Source organism: Columba livia, chromosome 3, assembly GCF_036013475.1.
Source record: "Columba livia isolate bColLiv1 breed racing homer chromosome 3, bColLiv1.pat.W.v2, whole genome shotgun sequence".
NCBI lineage: Eukaryota > Metazoa > Chordata > Aves > Columbiformes > Columbidae > Columba > Columba livia.
The window spans coordinates 19,605,123-19,624,563 of NC_088604.1; the positions used below are offsets into that span (position 1 = coordinate 19,605,123).

Below are 19,441 nucleotides of genomic sequence, written 5' to 3' on the forward strand. Positions count from 1 at the left end.
GTCATTTTCATTAACATCAATATGGGTCCTGAAGCTCCGAAAACTTGCCTCCCAAAGAGTTGTGTTTTCATGAGCACTGAATTTTGCCTTCAAATAGGGAGAAGTGCATTAAATGCATGATAATTTTGAGTTTTGCAGCAACTTGAGTGCTAACTTGAAGTCTGGGTCTGTATTCACATTTTGCGTTCTTAAAATTCATTTTGGTATAATATTTTTAAATACTTTAAACAGCAGGTGTGCATTGCTTATAGATTTGTGTAAATGTTGGTGCACTGTATACAAAATATGTCACCCATACAATGATCTGTTGACATTATTCTCTGTTGCTTAGCTTCAGACGGTAAAGTCATGACATGTGCTGCTGTTTGGAGGATGCCGAAGGAATTGGAATCAGGCAGTCATGAATCCCCTGATGATTCATCAAGCAACACTCAAACCCTGGAGCTACTCTGTCACCTTGACAACACAGCCCATGGCAATATGGCCTGGTAGGATTCTGCATATTTTATACTCCTAGAAAAAGCTTAAAGCTTAGACCTGGGCTGTTAGTTTTGTGCAGATTTATACTGTAGAAGCTGTGCTATACACTTTAAAACTAATCCATCTTAAAAAAAAGAAAAAAGTACAAATTGGATTTTTAATCCCAGATGTTTCATAGATTAAAAACATTTATTATCATCCTGCAAACACATATGGAGTAACAGCCTGTGTACTGTTTTAATGTGTTTCTCCCCACCTGCCCCCATCTAAAACCTTTGCACAAAGGTATAACATTTAGCATGTCAGTCTTTTTTATGGAATATAAATTTGATGTTGCACTTCAGTTTTTGTTTTTCAGTCAGCTGATTTGGAATAAGTGCAATTAATTTGTTGTTTGTTAAGGATAAGAATTCAGTATATTATGTGATGCCTACTTAAATACTCTTTTCTGTTGCCTAACAAAAGACAAAGAGAGCTACAGTACTGCGGATGGTATTACAGGGGTTTGTTTTCCTTTCTGTTATTTAAAAGAAAGTTAAATTTTTCTGTTGTGTATTTGCAAGTGTTTTGCCTTGTGAGTATGTATAAGACATGTTCCCACTGTTTCCTGAACAGATGCAGGGCAAAGAAACGTTAATACATTCAGTCCATATTTTACAAAATACAATTTTGCTTGATGTAATTTTGGGACCACCTGACCATCTTCTACTGGCAGGAGAAGTTGAAACCATAAGAATATGGTCTGCTGTAGTACCAGGAATGTCTGTCTGTCTGTCAGAATATGGAGTAGGTGATCACGCATGTTGTACAGTACCCTTCACGATTATTAGAGAATTTTAAGAGTAAAATGTGGAATAACACAGCAGATTTTTGTAAATGAAATGCGACAACTCTGAACTGGAACCAAACAAGGATAATGCAACATCTACACTGGATTTTGCAGTGCCTTACATGAGAGTAGAAAAGGTCCTCTTTGGTTTCTGTATTCAGACACCTACTATGTAAGGTATCCCTCATAATCTCATTATACTTCAATATATTCTAGTAGGAGTAATTGTAAATTACATCAAAAGAGAACAATACTTGAAATCAGTCTCAGTTCCTTTACAAAACCTGGCTGCATAAAAGTTTCTATTCATTAGCTAGCTAGTGAAAAAAAAAAAAAAAAGTTCTGCTTTATTTCTTTATTTTTTCTGTTAAGAAAGTCTGATAGTTGAAAATTGATGTCATTTCTGTTTCTAGTATCATGTACTAGGGAACTCAAGGGGACTTGTTTTTTCCAGGTCTGATATGTCAGGTATTGGTTTTGCACAATTGTTTACTGTCATTAAGAACTAATCCTGTGTTTCCTGACCTTTATTTCATCACCTTTGTGGAATTCTGTGCTCAAATGTCTCTGAAGTTTCTTCTTAAAGCTTAGCAGTGACATGTTTAATATCAGTATCCCTTCTGTGAACCAAGACCAAAGCAGCATTTCCAGTTGATTGTAACTAAAACCCTAAACTTTCCATGCGTGTGTCTGAACACTATGCCCTTCTGCTTCAAGATCTTTTGAAATAATTTTTTGGTCTTGGCAAATCCTTTGGCAAAAATCTGATCTCCAAGACATTGCAGGCAATTGAAAAAGAAATGTGCATTCTATGGTTCTATTTCATCTGGGTTGCATGAGTTACTTTGTTTAAAAATAACGTCTAACTATTTGCTTTCAGTTACTGAGAATTTTTTTTAACTGCCTCTAAGCTTTAAATCTGGGACCCATCAGGATTTTTACTCAAACACTTGTATGGCATAAAGAGAGTTCAGAAAATGAAGGAGGTGTTTAAATTAGGCTAACAAATAGGCCTATTAATTGCTTTGTTTGGTTTAAGCTCAAGACTTTTTTTTTTCCATCCTCTACCTACTGTTCCTCATATGAGCCCAAATGCAAAGATTTTGACTGCGAAGTTCCCAAGTGAATTAATTGCAGACTGAAAACCCCCAGAGATAAATGGGGATTTGTGGTGGTGTGGGTTTGTTTTTTTTTTTTTTTTTAAAAAAAAAGCTTTTTCATAAATTCATTTTTGTATATAATGTATGTATTCACACAGCGTACACATACGTAACTATAGGTATGTTGCTCTATGCAATGTTTTAAGATTCAGCAGTTAAAGGAGCTTGCCTTTGGGCATCTTGCAATAAGTGGCCCAAGGTACAGTCTGGATAGGAGAGGCCAAGGAAACGGGGTAGCATTTAATAAGACTTTGATTACTCCTCTGAGTGCAGCTTTGGAGGAATCCTTGAAATTGTGTCTGTTAAAATCCTGAAAACTTATATTTTGAGTAGCCTACTGTTCTACTTCTTCCTCGGTTTTTCTACAGACTTTTTTGATAGTTGACTTGACAGGATACTCCTCAGAGAAGGAAGATACTACAGGCCATGGAAGAAAGTGTTATCTGTGAGATGTTGAATTCGGAACTCAGCAGGGACTCTTTCTTTTGTCAGAAGTAAAGGTGCAAAGCTGGAGTTTCTCCGCTAGCATCTACTGGATGCGGACTTGCCTGTATCTGCTTAATATCCTACTTTATGCTTTCCAAATTTGGCAGGTATAAAATAGGGTAGATGCTGCTCAATAGCAAGGTATGTGCTGTGCTTCGAAGAGAGAGGGAACAAGTAAAGGAAGCTGGATGGTGGTCCATGGAGTAAATTTGGAATAAGTTAAAAAGCAAAATAAGTAAGGGGAAAGTGTTAGATGGACAGCATAGGTACAACTGTAATGGGGAAATGAATGGAGATTAGAGAGACAAGAAAAGTGGGAGCTCAGCTGTGGGAGGCCTGAAAGGTGAGGAATGAAGTATTCACCTTTTATCAAGAAAACAATAGTCAGCTGCTAAAAAAAGTTGGAAGGGGATGAGTATGTTAGGAATAATGGTAACTTATTACATTAAGCTTTTCTGCTTGCTGAAGTTGAATTTTTTTTAGTGTATCCCACTCAATCCATCTTAAATTTGGACTTGCAAATATTACCACATCTAAGAAATTAGAGAGGAAGACATTTTTTTTGAAGTTTCACATGTTTCAAGAACTTGAGGGTGTTTATCACTAAAATATTAAACCAGAATTTTGGATTCACAAAGGATAAAATTACTATAAATGAGTTAATCCCACAGACCTTTTTAAAGCACTTACATTTTATATGGTATTTCATCTAACATCTCCAACTGGAGTACTGAGAAGTACCATCTCTTCTTTGCCTGTGTGATTGCACAGTATGGAGCAACCTCATCAAGGTCTGCTTCCCACAAAAGTACAGGTTTGCTATGTCAGTCCTTTCAGCTTGAATGGAAGTTGCTTTATTTAAGATACATAAGATACTATACATAACATTATTGCTTCAATTTCTTCATATTCACTCTACTGATTAACACAGTCATCTGATGAAAGATGGCATTTGTAAGTAATGCCCTGAAGACAGGTGAGTATTCCAGAAATGAAGTCTAGAAGTGTTTTATGTATTCTTTTTGGTCTTTAAAATAGTATTTAAAAAGAAACAAACAAACAAAAAACTGAACAGCAAAAAACCACAAACAAACAAACAGAACTCACAATACCCCAAAATATTGTCTCAAAGCAGAGGGGGGAGGGAGGAGCGGGGAAGGAAAAAAAACCCCACTAAGTGAATCTGAAACTCAAAAGAAGAGTGAAAATGGTGTTTTCCATAGCTTGGATACTTTCACTTTGTAGTCAGGTGACACTTTGGTTTCTCATTATGATGTTGGTAACATTAATTCTTCTGTAGTATCCCTGTGTTAGGATATACATGTTAAAATTCTGCCTTAGTGTTTCATTCAAAACAAAACAAATAACAAGAAAAACCAACACACCACCCCCCCACCCCCACCCCACTCCCCCCAAATACTGTTTTCGCTGTTCCTTTGAATGGGAGTGGTGATTTTCCTCAACTAGCAATGCAGATCCTAGGCTATAATACTTCTTTTCTTTGGCACATATTTCAGATCATTGAAGAAATGTACTGGGATGGAGATTTTGTTTTATTGGGGTTTTCCCCATAATCCAACCATTCAGATGGCCCGTTTGTTACAAACAGCAATAAATTAGCAAGGATAGATTTTGCCATCTTTTGCAAAATCTCATATGAAAATACTTAGATTCTGTCCCCCCTCAAAGCGGTTCTGTGTTTCCTCTAAAATAAGTCTGCAGAGATTGCTTTTGCCCACTCCAGCTGCTTCACAAATAAGCTTATTTCAGACCTTAATCTTTACATTAGTACATAGAAAAAACTATTGGCATTGCATAGCCTCCAGGGGCTGTGCAGCACTTTTACCTGACAGCTCCCTGTGCTTTCCTGCCAGGCATTCATACTACTGAAAAGTCTTCCCTAGGTTGACCACCTTATCGATCTTTAACAGACAAGCTGGCTATATGATGATTTTTTTTTTTTTTTGAAGGATATGTCACAACCATAATTTTAATTTAGGGGTTTTTAAGCCCTGTTCAAGTGACAGAATGGCAATGGTGACCCTGGCAGCAGCTCCTCCAACAGCAATATTTTGTAGAATGGTAGAAGTTACATGGCCTCTGTCTGTCAGCTTTACACACAGATTCCCTGCACCCCACCCCAGTTTCATTAAGAAACTCATGTGCTGGGGGGTGGTTTCTCTTCTACATGTGCTATTCTGTATATAGCAATTAACTCTGGCTGACAGTAACTTATCATCAATGTCTGCTCATGTGAAGTGTGTTACTCCTCCTTTCTTTGAAGTTTCTTTTTTTTCCTTCTTGGTGTTAAGGAAGAAGGTGAAAACAACTTTTAATTCTCATGTGGATCTTTAAACTGTACATACTTCTCCAAATAGTTTTTATTTGACTCTTTGGCCATGTTTCTTGTCCAAAACATGTTGTCAGTCAATTCTGTTTCATATTAATAAATAGGTTTCAGCTCCTCAGTGGATTGTTCCTAAAACTGATGAAAAGATTTGTCTGCGTAATAGTATCTGCAAATACCACAAGCAGATACGCAGCTTTATGCTTAGTAAAGTGCTTTTTCTGGCATGGGATCTGGAGTTCAACAGGCACTGTAAACTATGCTGCCAAAACACTGCATTCCTACAGTAATTTAACTGTGCATACTCTAGACCTTTTGCTATTGTAGTTATGTCACAAAAACCTCCTACAGTTACAGTGCATTCTGCTGTCCTGGCACACGTGTCTTACAGGGACTTGTTCTTCAACACTTGCAAAACTAAAAAGAACTTCCAAAATGATTTAGAACAGCTATTGAGTCCTCAGATATTTTAGCCATCAGTAACAGTAGGATAATTAAAATACTACTGTAAAATATGAATTGTGGTAATGTGAGAGAACCTTATAAAAACTTTTGCAAGAGCTGTCCTATATGTAGACATGTATTTAGCACTTAAGCAATATGGGAAGGCATGGTTGACATGTAATGAAGCTAAAAGGGTTTTGCATATTTGCCTTAGGGTATTGTTTCTGAGTGTTTCTGCCATAATATTTAAGTATTCTTGGTTTAAGTAGTCCAATATTAATTACTTCAAGTAAATAATTTCTTAACCTGTTTTGTTTTTTAGACTGTATGTGGTGTTTCATAGAATGTATAACCTTTTTAAATTAAATCCAGCCCCCCTAGAAATGTCTTCTCTCTCCTCCAGAAGAAACTAAAAGAGAATAAAACAGCCTCCCAGAAAAACAGCACCCAGAAAGGAAAAAACAAACAAACAAAAAAATACTGGGAGATCAGGACTAGAGCATGACTAGATAAGTGATTGTGCCACCGTACTCAGCACCTTGAATCCTGTATTCAGTTTTGGGCCCCTCATCATAAGAAAGACATTGAAGTACTTGAGAGAGTTCAGATGAGGGCGATGAAGCTGGTGAGGGGTCTGAGGAGCGACTGAGGGAACTGGGGCTATTTAGCTTGGAGAACAGGAGGCTGAGGGGAGACCTTATCACTGTCTACAACTACCTGAAAGGAGGTTGTAGCGGAGAGGGTGTTGGCCTCTTCTCCCAAGTAGCAAGTGATAGGACAAGAGAAAATGGCCTCAAGTTGTGCCAGGGAAGGTTCAGATTGGTTATTAGGTAAAAATTCTTCACGGAAGGGGTTCTCAGGCACTGGAACAGGCTGCCCAGGGCAGTGGTGGAGTCACCATCCCTGGAGGTGTTTAAAAGGCATTTAGACGAGGTTTTTAGGGACGTGGTTTAATGTTAGACTCGGTTAGGTTATGGTTGGACTCAATGATCTTCCAACTGAAGTGATTCTATGAGTCAGTGATCTTTTGGTAAGCTGTGTTTTGTATAGTAGAGATGTTATAAAAATATCTTAATAAACCGAAGGCACATTAGTCTTTAACAGTAGTATTCTGGTCAAACCAAACCAGTGCCATAACTTCTGGCCTAATGGAAATCACCACAACAGGGGAAGCCAGGGGTTATAACCCCTTCTTGTACACTGATATCATTATAACTTTATTTAACAGCACTTAAAAGACTAGGAAATATGTTGCTTATATGTGATAACTCATTTGTCATTTACTTGGATTGGATAGACGAAGTAGCTGCAGAAAAACCTGGGACTTTTTAGGAAGGACAGGCAGGGATGTTGAGGAGGAGGGTTGTCTGGTCTGTGAGAGAGCTGATGGAACTCTGCCTGGGGAGGGATAATGAGCCAAATGAGAGCTTGTGAGTAAGAATTAAAGGGCAGACCACTATGGGTGACACAGTAATAGGTGTATGCTGCAGGCTACTTGATCAGGAAGAACAATTAGATGAGGCCGTCTACAGACAGCTAGAAGTAGCCTTGTATTTGCAGGGCCTGGTCCTCATGGGAGACTTCAACCACGCCAGTATCTGCTGGAAGGACAACACAGCAGGGCATAAGCAATCCAGGCTGTTCCTGGAAAGCATCAGTGACTTCCTGACCTAAGTGACAGAGGAGCCAATGAGGAGGAATACTCTACGGGACCTCATAATGATAAAGAAGGAAGAGCTGGTTGTGGATGGGAAGGTCAAAAGCAGCCTTGGCTGCAATAATCATGAGATGGTGGAGTTCAGGATCCTGAGGACAGAGCAGGGCAACAAACAAGCTCACAGCCCTTGACTTCAGGAGAACAGACTTTGGCCTCTTCAGGGATCTGCTTGAATAAGTCCCATGGGATAGAGCTCTAGAAGGAAGAGGGGTCAAAGAAAGCTGTTTAATATTCAAGGATAACCTCCTCCAAGTTCAAGAACAGTCTATCCCAACAAGCGTGAAGTTGAGCAAAAATCCAGCATATCTAGTGTATGCTGGATATGCTAATAAGAGGCAGACCTTAGAGGGGAAAGCAGTGTCCTAAAAATCTAGTGTGCCTTTTATGTCTTTGGAATCAGAACTCTTTCTGGAAGGATGAATTAATACTCTGCATCTGTCTGGAATAAATACATGTGACAACAAACAGGCAAAATTAACCCTATAATATAATTAATCAACTGTAAGGTCTTGTCTCCAATACCAAATTAGCATGGAGAACCCCCATGACCTTGGTAATAAATTATTTCGTAGCTTTTGTCAGTGAAATTCCTATGTAGAGTCTGTGTAATCAATTTGCATAAATTTGCTGTTTTAAGCATTGTTAATACGTAAACCCATGGCCAACCAGACAGAGGTCTGAGGTTGTTAATGAACTGTGGAGATGCTCACCTGTTGGTCATCACTTTAAATCATGAGTAGCTCAACAGGAATTTAATACTTGTTTCTACAAAATGGGTATTTACGAGCTCCTACCTAAAATCAATGAGTCCTTTATCTTGCTCTCTTGCAGCAAAGTCACCACCATGCTTTCTATTACATTGTGAACTCTTAGGATTCAGGATGTCTTTATTATGTTTACATGTACATAAATGCCTTTCCAATGCTGAAATTAATTTGGCCCATAAGCAAGAATCACAGTTTTTTTTCTCAGTATAAGCATGTTCAACAGCAGCTGCAGCAGACGAGGAGATGCAGTGAAGTAAATACAAATATCGATAATGATCCTTTATTATTTTGCCTTCTGCTTTATGATTTTTTTTTTTAAAGACTTTATGGAGTTGCCAAGACTGTAGTATGACAATTTGAGGGGGAAGGAAAAAAAAGCAAGTGAGTTTTCTGCATCACCTCCTTGTTGGGTTACTCTTGTATTCATTTGTACAACAGTTTTATTTTTCTGAATGTAAAAATAATTTAAGAGCCAGGAAAAAGCCCAGCTGTCTTTATGGTTCTTGTCCAAAATCACCTTTAACTTAATTTCTCATTCTTCTTAGCAACCCCTTAGCTAAAAAGGCAGCTAAGATAGATTCACCTTACCTTTAGTTTTTTTAGGAAGCCATGGTTCTTGTTTTACTGTATCTTGAGGAGCTGGACACCAAAGTATATCTCAGTGGCTGAGAGTTTTGAGACAAAGCATAATTTATATGTGCTTCCTGCAGCATGGACTTCAGTATGCTACAAAATAGCCAGAATAGTTTTCATTCAGAAAAGTGGCCACTCTGTAGAGCATTTGGGTAAGGAATAAGAATTGTGGGTTCCAGGTTGTCCTCAGTCTTTTCTCCCTCTTCTTTGAATAATGTTCTAATCACCTAATTAGCAGAATCACCTGTATATTTAAATCATTGTACTGCAAAGAAGCAAGAATATTTGAATCCATAACACATGAATTTTTTTGATTGGCTACACTGAGGCTGCAGGATGTTCTCCCAAGATACTGCATGTTTGGGTATATTTTCCATTTTGCAGTGTATGAGAATTTTCAGTGTAGCAAAATTTTTCCACTTACAGAAATAAACGGTTGTCACTTCTGTAATTATGGTTAAGCAGTAGTTAATACTTGCTTTGTCCAACACATTGTGCCTGACTGCAATTCACATCTATGAAAGCATTTGCATGTTGCTTTATTCTTATTTAGTCTATAATGGAGAACTTGGAATTGTTCATTTGTAAAAGCTCAGTACGTTAATAAATGATGGTGTTAACTATCTTTTCAGCATAAAGCACAGATAATAGAGTCCTTTTATGTGTGCACTTGAGTGAATATTTTAAATTATCTTTTTTACTAGCAAAATGTTCTCTGTAGGATTTAATTTTTTTTACCAAAAACTACTAGCTAGAAGCTAATTTGAAGCATCAGGAGTCAGATGATAACAAAACAGGGTAAAAGGCAACAAATATAATTGCTTGTCTGCTGTTTATAGATTATCTGAAAAGCAGCCATGAAGTTGACACTCAGTTTCCGAGTGGCAGCTGTGAATTTGACAATTATTTTGTCCGTTTCTGAAAAGTATAAGCATCAGCAACTGTTGGTACACTCAAGAAAATGGTATTGCCTGGTTTATCTGATTATCTGGTTCATTGGTCAAACTAGATTTAATTGTTTATAGTTAAAACTATATCTACATATATCAATGACAAATGCCAGTTGCACTTTCTGTAATAGCTAAGAAAAATTATGGACTTAAATATGATCAGAATCGACTTGAAGGTTTTATTTACCCATTCCGTATTGTGACGACACTGATGTCTTTTAATTTCACTTTGGAAAACTGGATTGTGGAAGGTTAGCTGTGGTCGCATGTAGGTTATACTGCATTAGTTTTTATCCTCTTAGCTGTTTATAAAATGTTTTCATCTCTTTGAATTATCTAATTGATTTATCTGTGCAGCAAGACTACATGAAATTCTGAAATATCCGTGCCACTACCAGTTAGTTACTTCTCATTATTATGGACAAAATGGTGGTTGAACCTGTAATTGAAACTGCTGCATCATTTTTATTATCAACACTCATTTTCAGTTGCTTATAAGGTTTTCCAAGTTGTACCACACAACTTTAACAAGAAACACTTTTGAAGATAAAATTGGCATTACTACAGACAAACACCCCAATTTAAAGCAAATCATAGAATCATTCTTTTTCCATGTCCTTGTTAAAATACGTTTAAAAACATGATGGTAGTTTAATGTGCTAAATGAAGTGATTTTGTCCTAATACAAGAGAGCTCATTACAAATAAACTCTTATAAGTAGTTAATCTCCATGGATTGACAACAAAATAAGGATGCAGATCATGGTTCCAGCAGAAGATAAATGCAGAATCTTGTCCTTTCTTTGATCTGCTTTCTTGCCTTAGGGAGAAGTTCAGTGGGTTCACTAGTTATAGTTCCAGCTTTATCAGCTACTTGCTGTTAAAATTTTCTTTTCTGGCATAATCTATTTTCATTGCATACTTTGTTTTCTCTGCAACAGCAAACAGGTGTAGCCATCTGCCTTATATATCTAACACTTTTTTTTTTATTAAAAGTGCAGGCGGAAAAAAATGAACCTGTTCATGGAAGAAGCAAGAGAAATTTGTGTGGAAGTTATCAGCTGAGAATGACTAAAGTTGTGTTTCACTTATGATGTGAAAAAAATAGTGTCTCGCTTATTTCTGTTTCCTGCAATTTCCTATTTTCTTTTCCTTATATCTTATACCATAAGATTAGATCAAGTCACATGGCTTAGATCTGGGGCCAGCCAGGTCATACCCACTGTCTGAGGAAGGTAGGAGTAATGCAAAATCGTGGATAAAACACAAGCATGCGTAGTGTGCAGTACCAAGTTAGGAAGGTACCTGGTGGCTGCTGAATGTTGGGCTTGCTTGCTGTGCCTACCCGTGCAACCTTCTGTCATTTCTTCAATCCAAATGCTGAATTGATTCATGCAAAAAGCTAAACTGACTAGAAAATTGACTTCTAGTGATGAATTCTTGACAAACCTTGACATACTTCTTCATATGTACACTAGGGATGAGAACAGCACATCACATGCTTTTGAATGACTTAAGGTTTTGTCTAGAGAGGGGAGGGAATTTCTCCATGCAGCTATTCATAGTGAAGTTGTCATCTCTGCCTTCAGCGATAGTGTCACTAAAAGATGATTCAGAGGTTGCACAACTTTCTTTTGAAAGTGCTGGGTATGGAAGCCTGTTATCATCAAATGACAAGTATTATTCCTTTAACCTTACTGATGCCTATAGCAAAATTAGAATTTTAGTGCATATAGAAGAGAAAGCTCTGGGGAGACCTTATAGCAGCCTTCTAGTTCCTAAAGGGGACCTACAAGAAAGCTGGAGACAGAATTTTGACAAGGGTATGGAGTGATAGGACAAGGGGTAATGGCTTTAAACTGAAAGTGGGTAGATTAGATATAAGGAAGAAATTCTTCCGCATGAGGGTGGTGAGGCACTGCAACAGGCTGCCCAGAGAAGCTGTGGACGTCCCATCTCTGGAAGTGTTCAAGGCCAGGCTGGAGGCTTTGAGCAGCCTGGTCTAGTGAAAGGTGTCCCTGAACATGGCAGGGGTGTTGGAAATACCTGACCTTTTGTGCTACTTCCAACTCCAACCATTCCTTGATACTCAGCTCTGCTGTCCATGCCAACTGGCTTGAATATGCCGCTTCTTATAGGCAGAAGTAGAGATGAGGACTGCTTTCTTGCATTCCTTCATGTATGGCACAGAACTAGTGAACTGCGGATAAAAAGTGTATGTCATTGAGGCATGATGACAGCTGTTGGACTGGAAAGGGTTTGCACCAAGCTCTGAGGCTTATGATTTTTTGTGCATCTTCAAAAAGGATGCACTGCAATACATATGAAGAAGAACTTTGAGGTTTCAAGGTAAAGCACTCAAAAGTAAGTGTATGTCAAGGTCTGGGTGGGTTTTTTTTGTTTGTTTTGGTGGGGGTTTTTTTTGTGGGAGTTTTTTTGTGTGTGTTCTGTGTATGCAGAATGACCTCTCTAAAATGATGTAATCACTATTTTGCATTATTACTGTATGATTCAATATGCAAAATGGATGGCAAATGGAGTAAGGATTTTCAGCAGCTTTCTCTTTATGGGTAGGCTAGCATCTAGGGAAGCTGGTTTGAATTCCTTTTTCTGACAGATTTAGATGTCAAAGGACTCTAGGAAAAAAAATATGTGTACATTAGCACTGACTAAAAGATTCCATAACGAAGCCTAGGTCTGGTATCACATAGCTCTTAAGTTGCTGCAATAGTGTTCAGCTACTATGTGTAAAAATTGCTATATTGCTAGTTAGTGGTGAATTTTGCAGTTAAAACGTGATGGATTTCAGCTGAAGGAAACCATCAGGAATATGGTTTCTTATGTTTTGGAATAGATTAAGTCCAAAGAGTTAAAATGGCTTTCCTAGTGCATATTCTGATTGGTTTTAATGTTAGGTTGTGTTGTGTTTTGTTTTACAGCGTTATGTGGGAACCAATGGGAGATGGTAAAAAGATTATTTCACTGGCTGATAATAACATATTATTGTGGGATTTGCAGGAAAGTTCAGCTGAAGCTGTGGTAAGAAATTCTTTTTTTTTTTTTTTTTTACAAATCATGATATACTTGACTGTAATACAAACAACAACATTCGCTAGTCTAGAATTTGCTGATTTCTGAACTACTCCTTCAGAAATATCTTGTTGCCTTTAGTGTGGCTAGGGGAAGTGAATATCAGTTGTCTTGAATATGAGTGTTTAAGAGTAGGCCACTTAGTATTTTTTATCTGTTGCTAGACGTTGAAAGTTTTCCTTTTTCTAGAGTTGCCCTTAAATCCCTACTGGTTTAACAACAAGTCATGTAAAATAAAGTGATGCTAATTTGGTGAATGTGTATGAGGGGAAAAACTGGTCATCAGTAAAGCCAAAGATTATTGAATTCAGGTAACAATATATTAACTCATGTTGGTTAATACCCTGCAGCCTTCTGGTTAATTTACAGCCTTTGTATGCATGAACATAATATACATTTCTCTGTTGTCTGTGTACTGCTTTGATTTCTCAGTATGAGAATCTTGTAATTAATTTCAAATATATTTTTTTTATATTTTATTTTGCTGGGGATTTATTCACTGAAATTTTGCATGGTGTGTCTTCCTTTCGCTATTCTGTTCCTCAAAACTAATCTCCTTGCTCTGTCTCACATATTTGTGAATGTAACTATGATTTCCATTTTCTTTTTCTTCCATTGCTGGAATTGGAAGATCTTCCCCTCATTTTGGAGGGGTTGGACTAGGCGGCTTTTAAAGGTTCCTTCCAACCCAAACTATTCTATGATTCTGTGAACTGTGATCCACATAACTTTGGAGAGGACTAGACTCTTCTCCAAACTATATGTAATCTCAGCTTGGTTTTTGGAAATAATTATTTCTGTCCTCAAACCAATATTCAGCTTGCTGATCTGTTCAGTATTTCAGTTAGCATTCCTTATCTGTGACATTTGTTTTTTTCTTGTTTACTTGTATCAAATATAACAAAAGTTAAATTGTGCATCAAAAATCTACTTCATCTAATGAAGCTAAAACTGTGAAACCAGATATATCAGACCTTGACTGGCATCTTTAGATAGGAACATTTTGAAATGTGTGTTAAAAAATGTAGTTTATGTAAGTTAGGAGGGTTATTTGACATTTTTACAGTCAGATTCTCCAGAAACCTGATGCAGAATTTGTTTTCTCTATATTTCTGTCTAAAATCATCTAGTATCTTATGTGAGTGCATTGCAAATTAGGATTGCTCCTGATTAAAATTTTGCTTGAAACTGTTTAGCATTATCAGTTTTCTGTCTCAGCAGTTTGGAGTTACTTTTAGGTGATATTTGCTTCATCACTTAGTCAGTGACCACTTCTAAAGTGACGTTTTAATAGCGAAAGTTCATGGAAGCTTTGACTCTCAGAAAACATCTCTAGGCATCTAGATCTTAAGCCAGGTGAATCTCATCTAAGGTGATGGGTATTGTTGTATTCCTGTTGAATTTTTGTCTGCAACAAATTTATTGAAAACATGTCTGTGGGTTCCTGAGTTAGTCAGAGGCCAGAGTCCAAGACCGAGGAAAACATGAGCATCTCTTTAAAATGCCCACCATAGACTTTCTAGTACTTACTATGATGACAACATGAAGTCCAGTATCATGGGTTTTTTCCAGCCTAGAATCTACTGCTGTGTGTTTCTGAAATCTTTGAAGATTACCTTATACCTAAGAGATTAGTTGCCTGTTAGGATAAGTAGAAGGCTGAAAACCAATAACTGTTGTTCTGTAACAATTTTAGATTTACAAAAAATTATGTAGGACTGACAAGTTACAGGAGCAATGAGGAAAAACAAGAAATTACTGGATCAGAATTGGACAAGGGAGCATGGGCTTAAACTCTACCAGGGGAAATTTAGGCTGGATATTAGAAAGAAATTCTTTACAGAGAGAGTGATCAGGCATTGGAATGGCTGCCCAGGGAGGTGCTGGACTCACCGTCCCTGGAGATTTTTAAACTGAGATTGGACATGGCACTTAGTGCCATGATCTAGTCAATGGACTGGAGTTGGACCAAGGGTTGGACTTGATGATCTTTGAGGTCTTTTCCAACTCAGTCGATTCTGTGATTCTGTGATATTTAATTACTGAGATGACTTTCTGTTTATGAAAATATGCAAAACAAAACAAATATCACTCTACCCCATCCTTTGCTGCTATGGTATTTACAATGTAAAAAAAAACAGATAGCATTGGTATGGATAAGCAGTAAATAAGTTTTCCATTTGGTTATCACCATGTACAAGAGTTTATAGGCCAATAAGCTGTTGGTGAAATAGTGATTTCTTCCTTTTTCTATCCTGTTTATAAGGGATTGTTGAATGCAGACTATGTCATAACCCCCAAAACCACATCATTCCCATTTTAATGCTTTTTGGTCAGAGTGTAAAAACACACTTTTCCAGGATATTAATAAAAAAAGCTTTTTGGTCCTTGAGAACAGGTACAGAAAAGCCTACAGGAAAAAAAAAGTCTCTCACCAGCATTAAAAAGAGGCATGAGTTTTTTAGTTTGGTTTCCTGAAGAGAGGCCGTGGAAACTGTTCACAGTTCCATTGGAGGTTGTAGCTGATTATGGTGCCATATAGCAAATTCCTGCCAGGAAGTCCAAATTTAGTTTATATGCAGGTACACAGGATGATTATTTGAATCATAAAAATCATTGTGTTTATTCATTAGCATAAAAGTTTTCCATTTTTTGTATGTCGTAGCCACCTGATGTCTTATTACCTAACATGCTGTTCTAGCCAACAGTAACAAAACAGTAGGCAGCTAGCAAACATATATGTTCTGCAGAGGGGAACAAGTCTTTACCAAGTATTCTTGTTCCTACAGACTTATAACTGAAATAGCAGTGTGTGTGTGTGTATACATTATTTGAATGGAATAAATCAGTAGCCTAGGATTAAGATAATAAAAATGTCATTGTGTTCTGATTTTTTTTTCTCTTTTTGTCAAAAGCATGAATGGTGTTCAAGTTGAATTACATTGTCATCATTAACTAAAAGTAGGATCTGGTCCACTGTGTGTGTATCAGGAGGTATTCATTACACTAGTGCAACCTTCTTGTTTTAAGAAAAAATTTCAATTACTACCCTTTTGGCTAAGTATGCTTTCTAGGCAATATTAATTTTAATGGCAAGAAGTAAACCCCTTGCTACCCTTTATGGACTTGTCACGTTTCTGAAAAAATTCACATAAAACTCAATTGTAGTATTAGTGAAAAACTGAAAATATATGCATCTGTAAAATTTTGCAGATGCCAAAATTTCTGCTTGTCTACACTGATCAAAACTAAGTCTTTTATTGGGTGCATCTCCTCTGTGTGCCTGGGATTTAAAAATAATTTTGTTTAATTAGAATTAGCCTGAAAAAATTTACGGTTCCTGATATTTTCAGAGCTGGTTTGTAATAAAATTACTGGTGTGTTCATTCTCTGAATTATCTGGTCAAGCTGTCAGAGGAAATATCTACTAACCATAACTTACTATACAGCTCTATGGTGGGTTTTTTGTTGTTTTTGTTTTCTTTCCTTTCATCATTTTTTGCTAACTTTTTTCTTCATTCCAGTATTTAATATGGAAAGATCCACTTCTATTCACATTAAGATAAGCTTCTCCTGTCCTTTTGATCACTCTCCTTATTATTATTTTGAGGACATTACCTTCTGGGGTGAAACTAATCTTATGCTCACTGCATCATTACCTTTTGCAATTAAATTAGCTATTCTTTGCCATTTATAATCATTAGCTGAACTCAAGAGAAGCTCAGCCAGTCTACAAGGTCCGGGTAGATTCTTCTGAAAAGATGGCAGTTAATATTTCTGTATACGGACTTCAGGTCAGATGTTACCAAGTCACTAAAACTCTTCCTTGGGTAAATGCAGTATGTTTGGAATGGCAGATGAAATGAAGATGTTAAAAATACAGATGTTTTTCTGCTTGTCTTATTATTTCACAAAGAGGAGGAGTAGAGGTGTAGTTTTGATCATTTTTTTCCAAATGATTGGTTAGATTATTCTTAGGTTTAATGTTCCTTCTGGATTATTAATTAGCATTTAACGTACAGACAATGTTAATTCAAAACAACAGTGACATTCCAGGTAAGAAAGAACATCTTATGGGGAAGATTTCACAGTACATCTGGATGAAAGTAGCATATACAAATATAGAAGCATGTTAGGAATAAGCATGAGATGCTTTCTTGGCAAGATGGCGGCTGTTCCTCAAGGCAGGAAATACATTGTGGAGTTCAGTGGAGAACTTTGTAGAGTGCCCCGTGATTGCTGCAACTAGGAAAAACATAGATTAATTAAAGAAGGGCAAAAACTGTCTGAAGGAAAATGAAAGAGAAATTATTGGATCAGAAGGAGGATTGAAGACCAGTTCTTAATGAGTTGGTGTTGAGATCGATTTTGTTTAATAGTTTCCTTGATGACAGCATAGAAGTAGGAGTGAAAGGAGAAAAGTTGCTGATGACAGAAACTTGGAACACATCATCAGTGTATAAGTGTAACAATATATTTCAGAGGATGAACTATCAGCTCTTGATGTTTAGTTTAATTTTTATAATATAAAACAGAAGACTTGTCTTTAAGGATTTTTTTCTTTTTTTTTTCTTTTTTTTTTTTTTTTTTTCTGTGAGTTAAACTCAGCACTTAAAAATATGTAGATTCTGTTACTTGACTCTTCTGAGGATGACTCTGAGCTGCCAGTATGATGAGACTGTTTGAAAAGGCAAATGACTATAAGATGGTTCAGGAGAAAAGAATAGTTATACAGTTATGGAAGGACTAAGTGATGTGGTTGCCTGCAATGGGAAGAATTGAACTCAATGAATTTAGAGTCATCACCAATATTTCTGTTTCTGTCAATAACAAACCAGAACAACAGTCATTAGAAAACGTGAATCTCAAAATAGTCTTTCAGTGGCTTTATTACTGTCTTTATTACAAGCACATCTCCTTAAGGCCTTCTTGAAATGTCCACACAATCTCCAGCATGCACAGAATTTTGAACCATTTCCAGTTGATGAGGGTATGGTTAAAAAGCAAAATAATAACGTGTAATTTCTGTCAATTAGGTTAGTAATCACTGCCACGAGTTAACTTTTCAGTTGATCCTCTTTAGAAAGTTTAAATATTTAAGGCCTTAATTGTTTAAGATGTCCACTACCTGGTCTTCACTAAGGAGGCAGTCAAGATCAAATAAGCATGTGTGGCATAAGCCTATGAATATTTCATGTGATAACAGCTCCTTTAGTGGTTTTGTCTAGAACGTACTTGAACATCCATCAGATTTTCAGTTGTACAACCTCTCAGGTAAGACGTGAGAGAGTTCCTTAGTGTTCATTTTTTTGTGTGTGTGATTTATTCTGTTTAAAACATAACTGCTGCTATAGGGATAAGAAAACTAAAGTTATTTAATAAATATTTCAAAAAGAGGCATTCAGAAGTCAAAAGGCATGTTTTCTCATTTATCGAGTAAAGACTTCTAGTTTTTTAGCTTTCAAACCCCAGAGTATCTTTTATGTACCTCATATTATAAAGACCATTTTTGTTCAAGAAAGGAAAACGAAGTCATTTCATTAAAGAAAATGCAGAACATCAGTGTATGGATAAATATTTAGTATACTGCTACACTTATTAAGCCTTTAGAAATTTGTATCTTTTGCTCTCCTTATAGAATGATTGTCATTCATGTTTTTTCGAATGGGAAAATTTTGAAACTAAGATACCAATCTGTGTACCAATATTACACGCTCTACCAAGTGAACTGATTTTTAATTAACAGAAAAGAAAATGTCTTCTTTTTAATATTTTTATGCTAGCCTTTATTTTTTTTATAAGAACATTCCTTGAGTGTCACTGATAACCATTTATATATACACTAAGAAATGTAGCATTTATTTAACTTGTTACTCTTTTCATTAACCAGGAAGATGTATGTATTTCTAAATACATCTGGAACATTCTCTATCTTAGGACATGTATTTTTGGTCATTCTACCTTAGAGTTAGTTCATACATTAATAAAAATGCAACCAAGCTGCACATATAAAAGTGTATTTTATAAGTGAAGATAGTATAGTGAGGGAACAGAACTTCATGTTTCCGAACACCATTTCGTTCAAAAGTCTGTAGAACTGTAGAACTGGTTCTCTCACATAATTTTTTCAGAATATGTTGTGAGAGAAGAAAAGTACAGGCCCATCAGTGGAAAAGTTGATAAATTTTGCCATTTTTCTGCTTAATACTGCCGAGTTCTAAGAGTGGTTACACTGGTCCATGTCTGAGTCCATCCAGCCCTGGTTTTCTGCTTGAAGCAGTGGCCGTGGCAGACCTCAAGGAAAAGTTCAGTGGAGCAAATGCGTTGGATGTGCCCTGAGCACTCCGACAGTCTTCTTTGCTTTTCAGTCCAAGGATTTTTTTTTTGAGCTTCATTGGATTTGTCTACTTAGTAATCCTCCATAGATCTTTCTTCCAAGTACTTTTCTGTTCTGTTCTTGAACATAAGTAAAGCTTGGTGCATTCAGGTGTCTTTTGTCAAGGAGTGCACTGGGTGGTGAACCAGCTTCTTGTTTACTA

At 36.7% G+C, this 19,441-nt stretch overlaps 1 protein-coding gene across 11 annotated transcripts in view; it reads left to right on the forward strand.

Annotated features, from left to right (window-relative positions):
- EIPR1 (EARP complex and GARP complex interacting protein 1) overlaps positions 1-19,441 on the forward strand; it is a 140,283-nt gene that overhangs the window by 42,339 nt on the left and 78,503 nt on the right. For all 11 annotated transcript variants that reach the window (XM_065055972.1, XM_065055978.1, XM_065055973.1 and 8 more), the window contains 2 exons: positions 332-488; positions 12,752-12,851. In XM_065055972.1, coding sequence (XP_064912044.1) covers positions 332-488; positions 12,752-12,851 — 257 coding nt within the window. The remainder of the gene's footprint in view (positions 1-331; positions 489-12,751; positions 12,852-19,441) is intronic.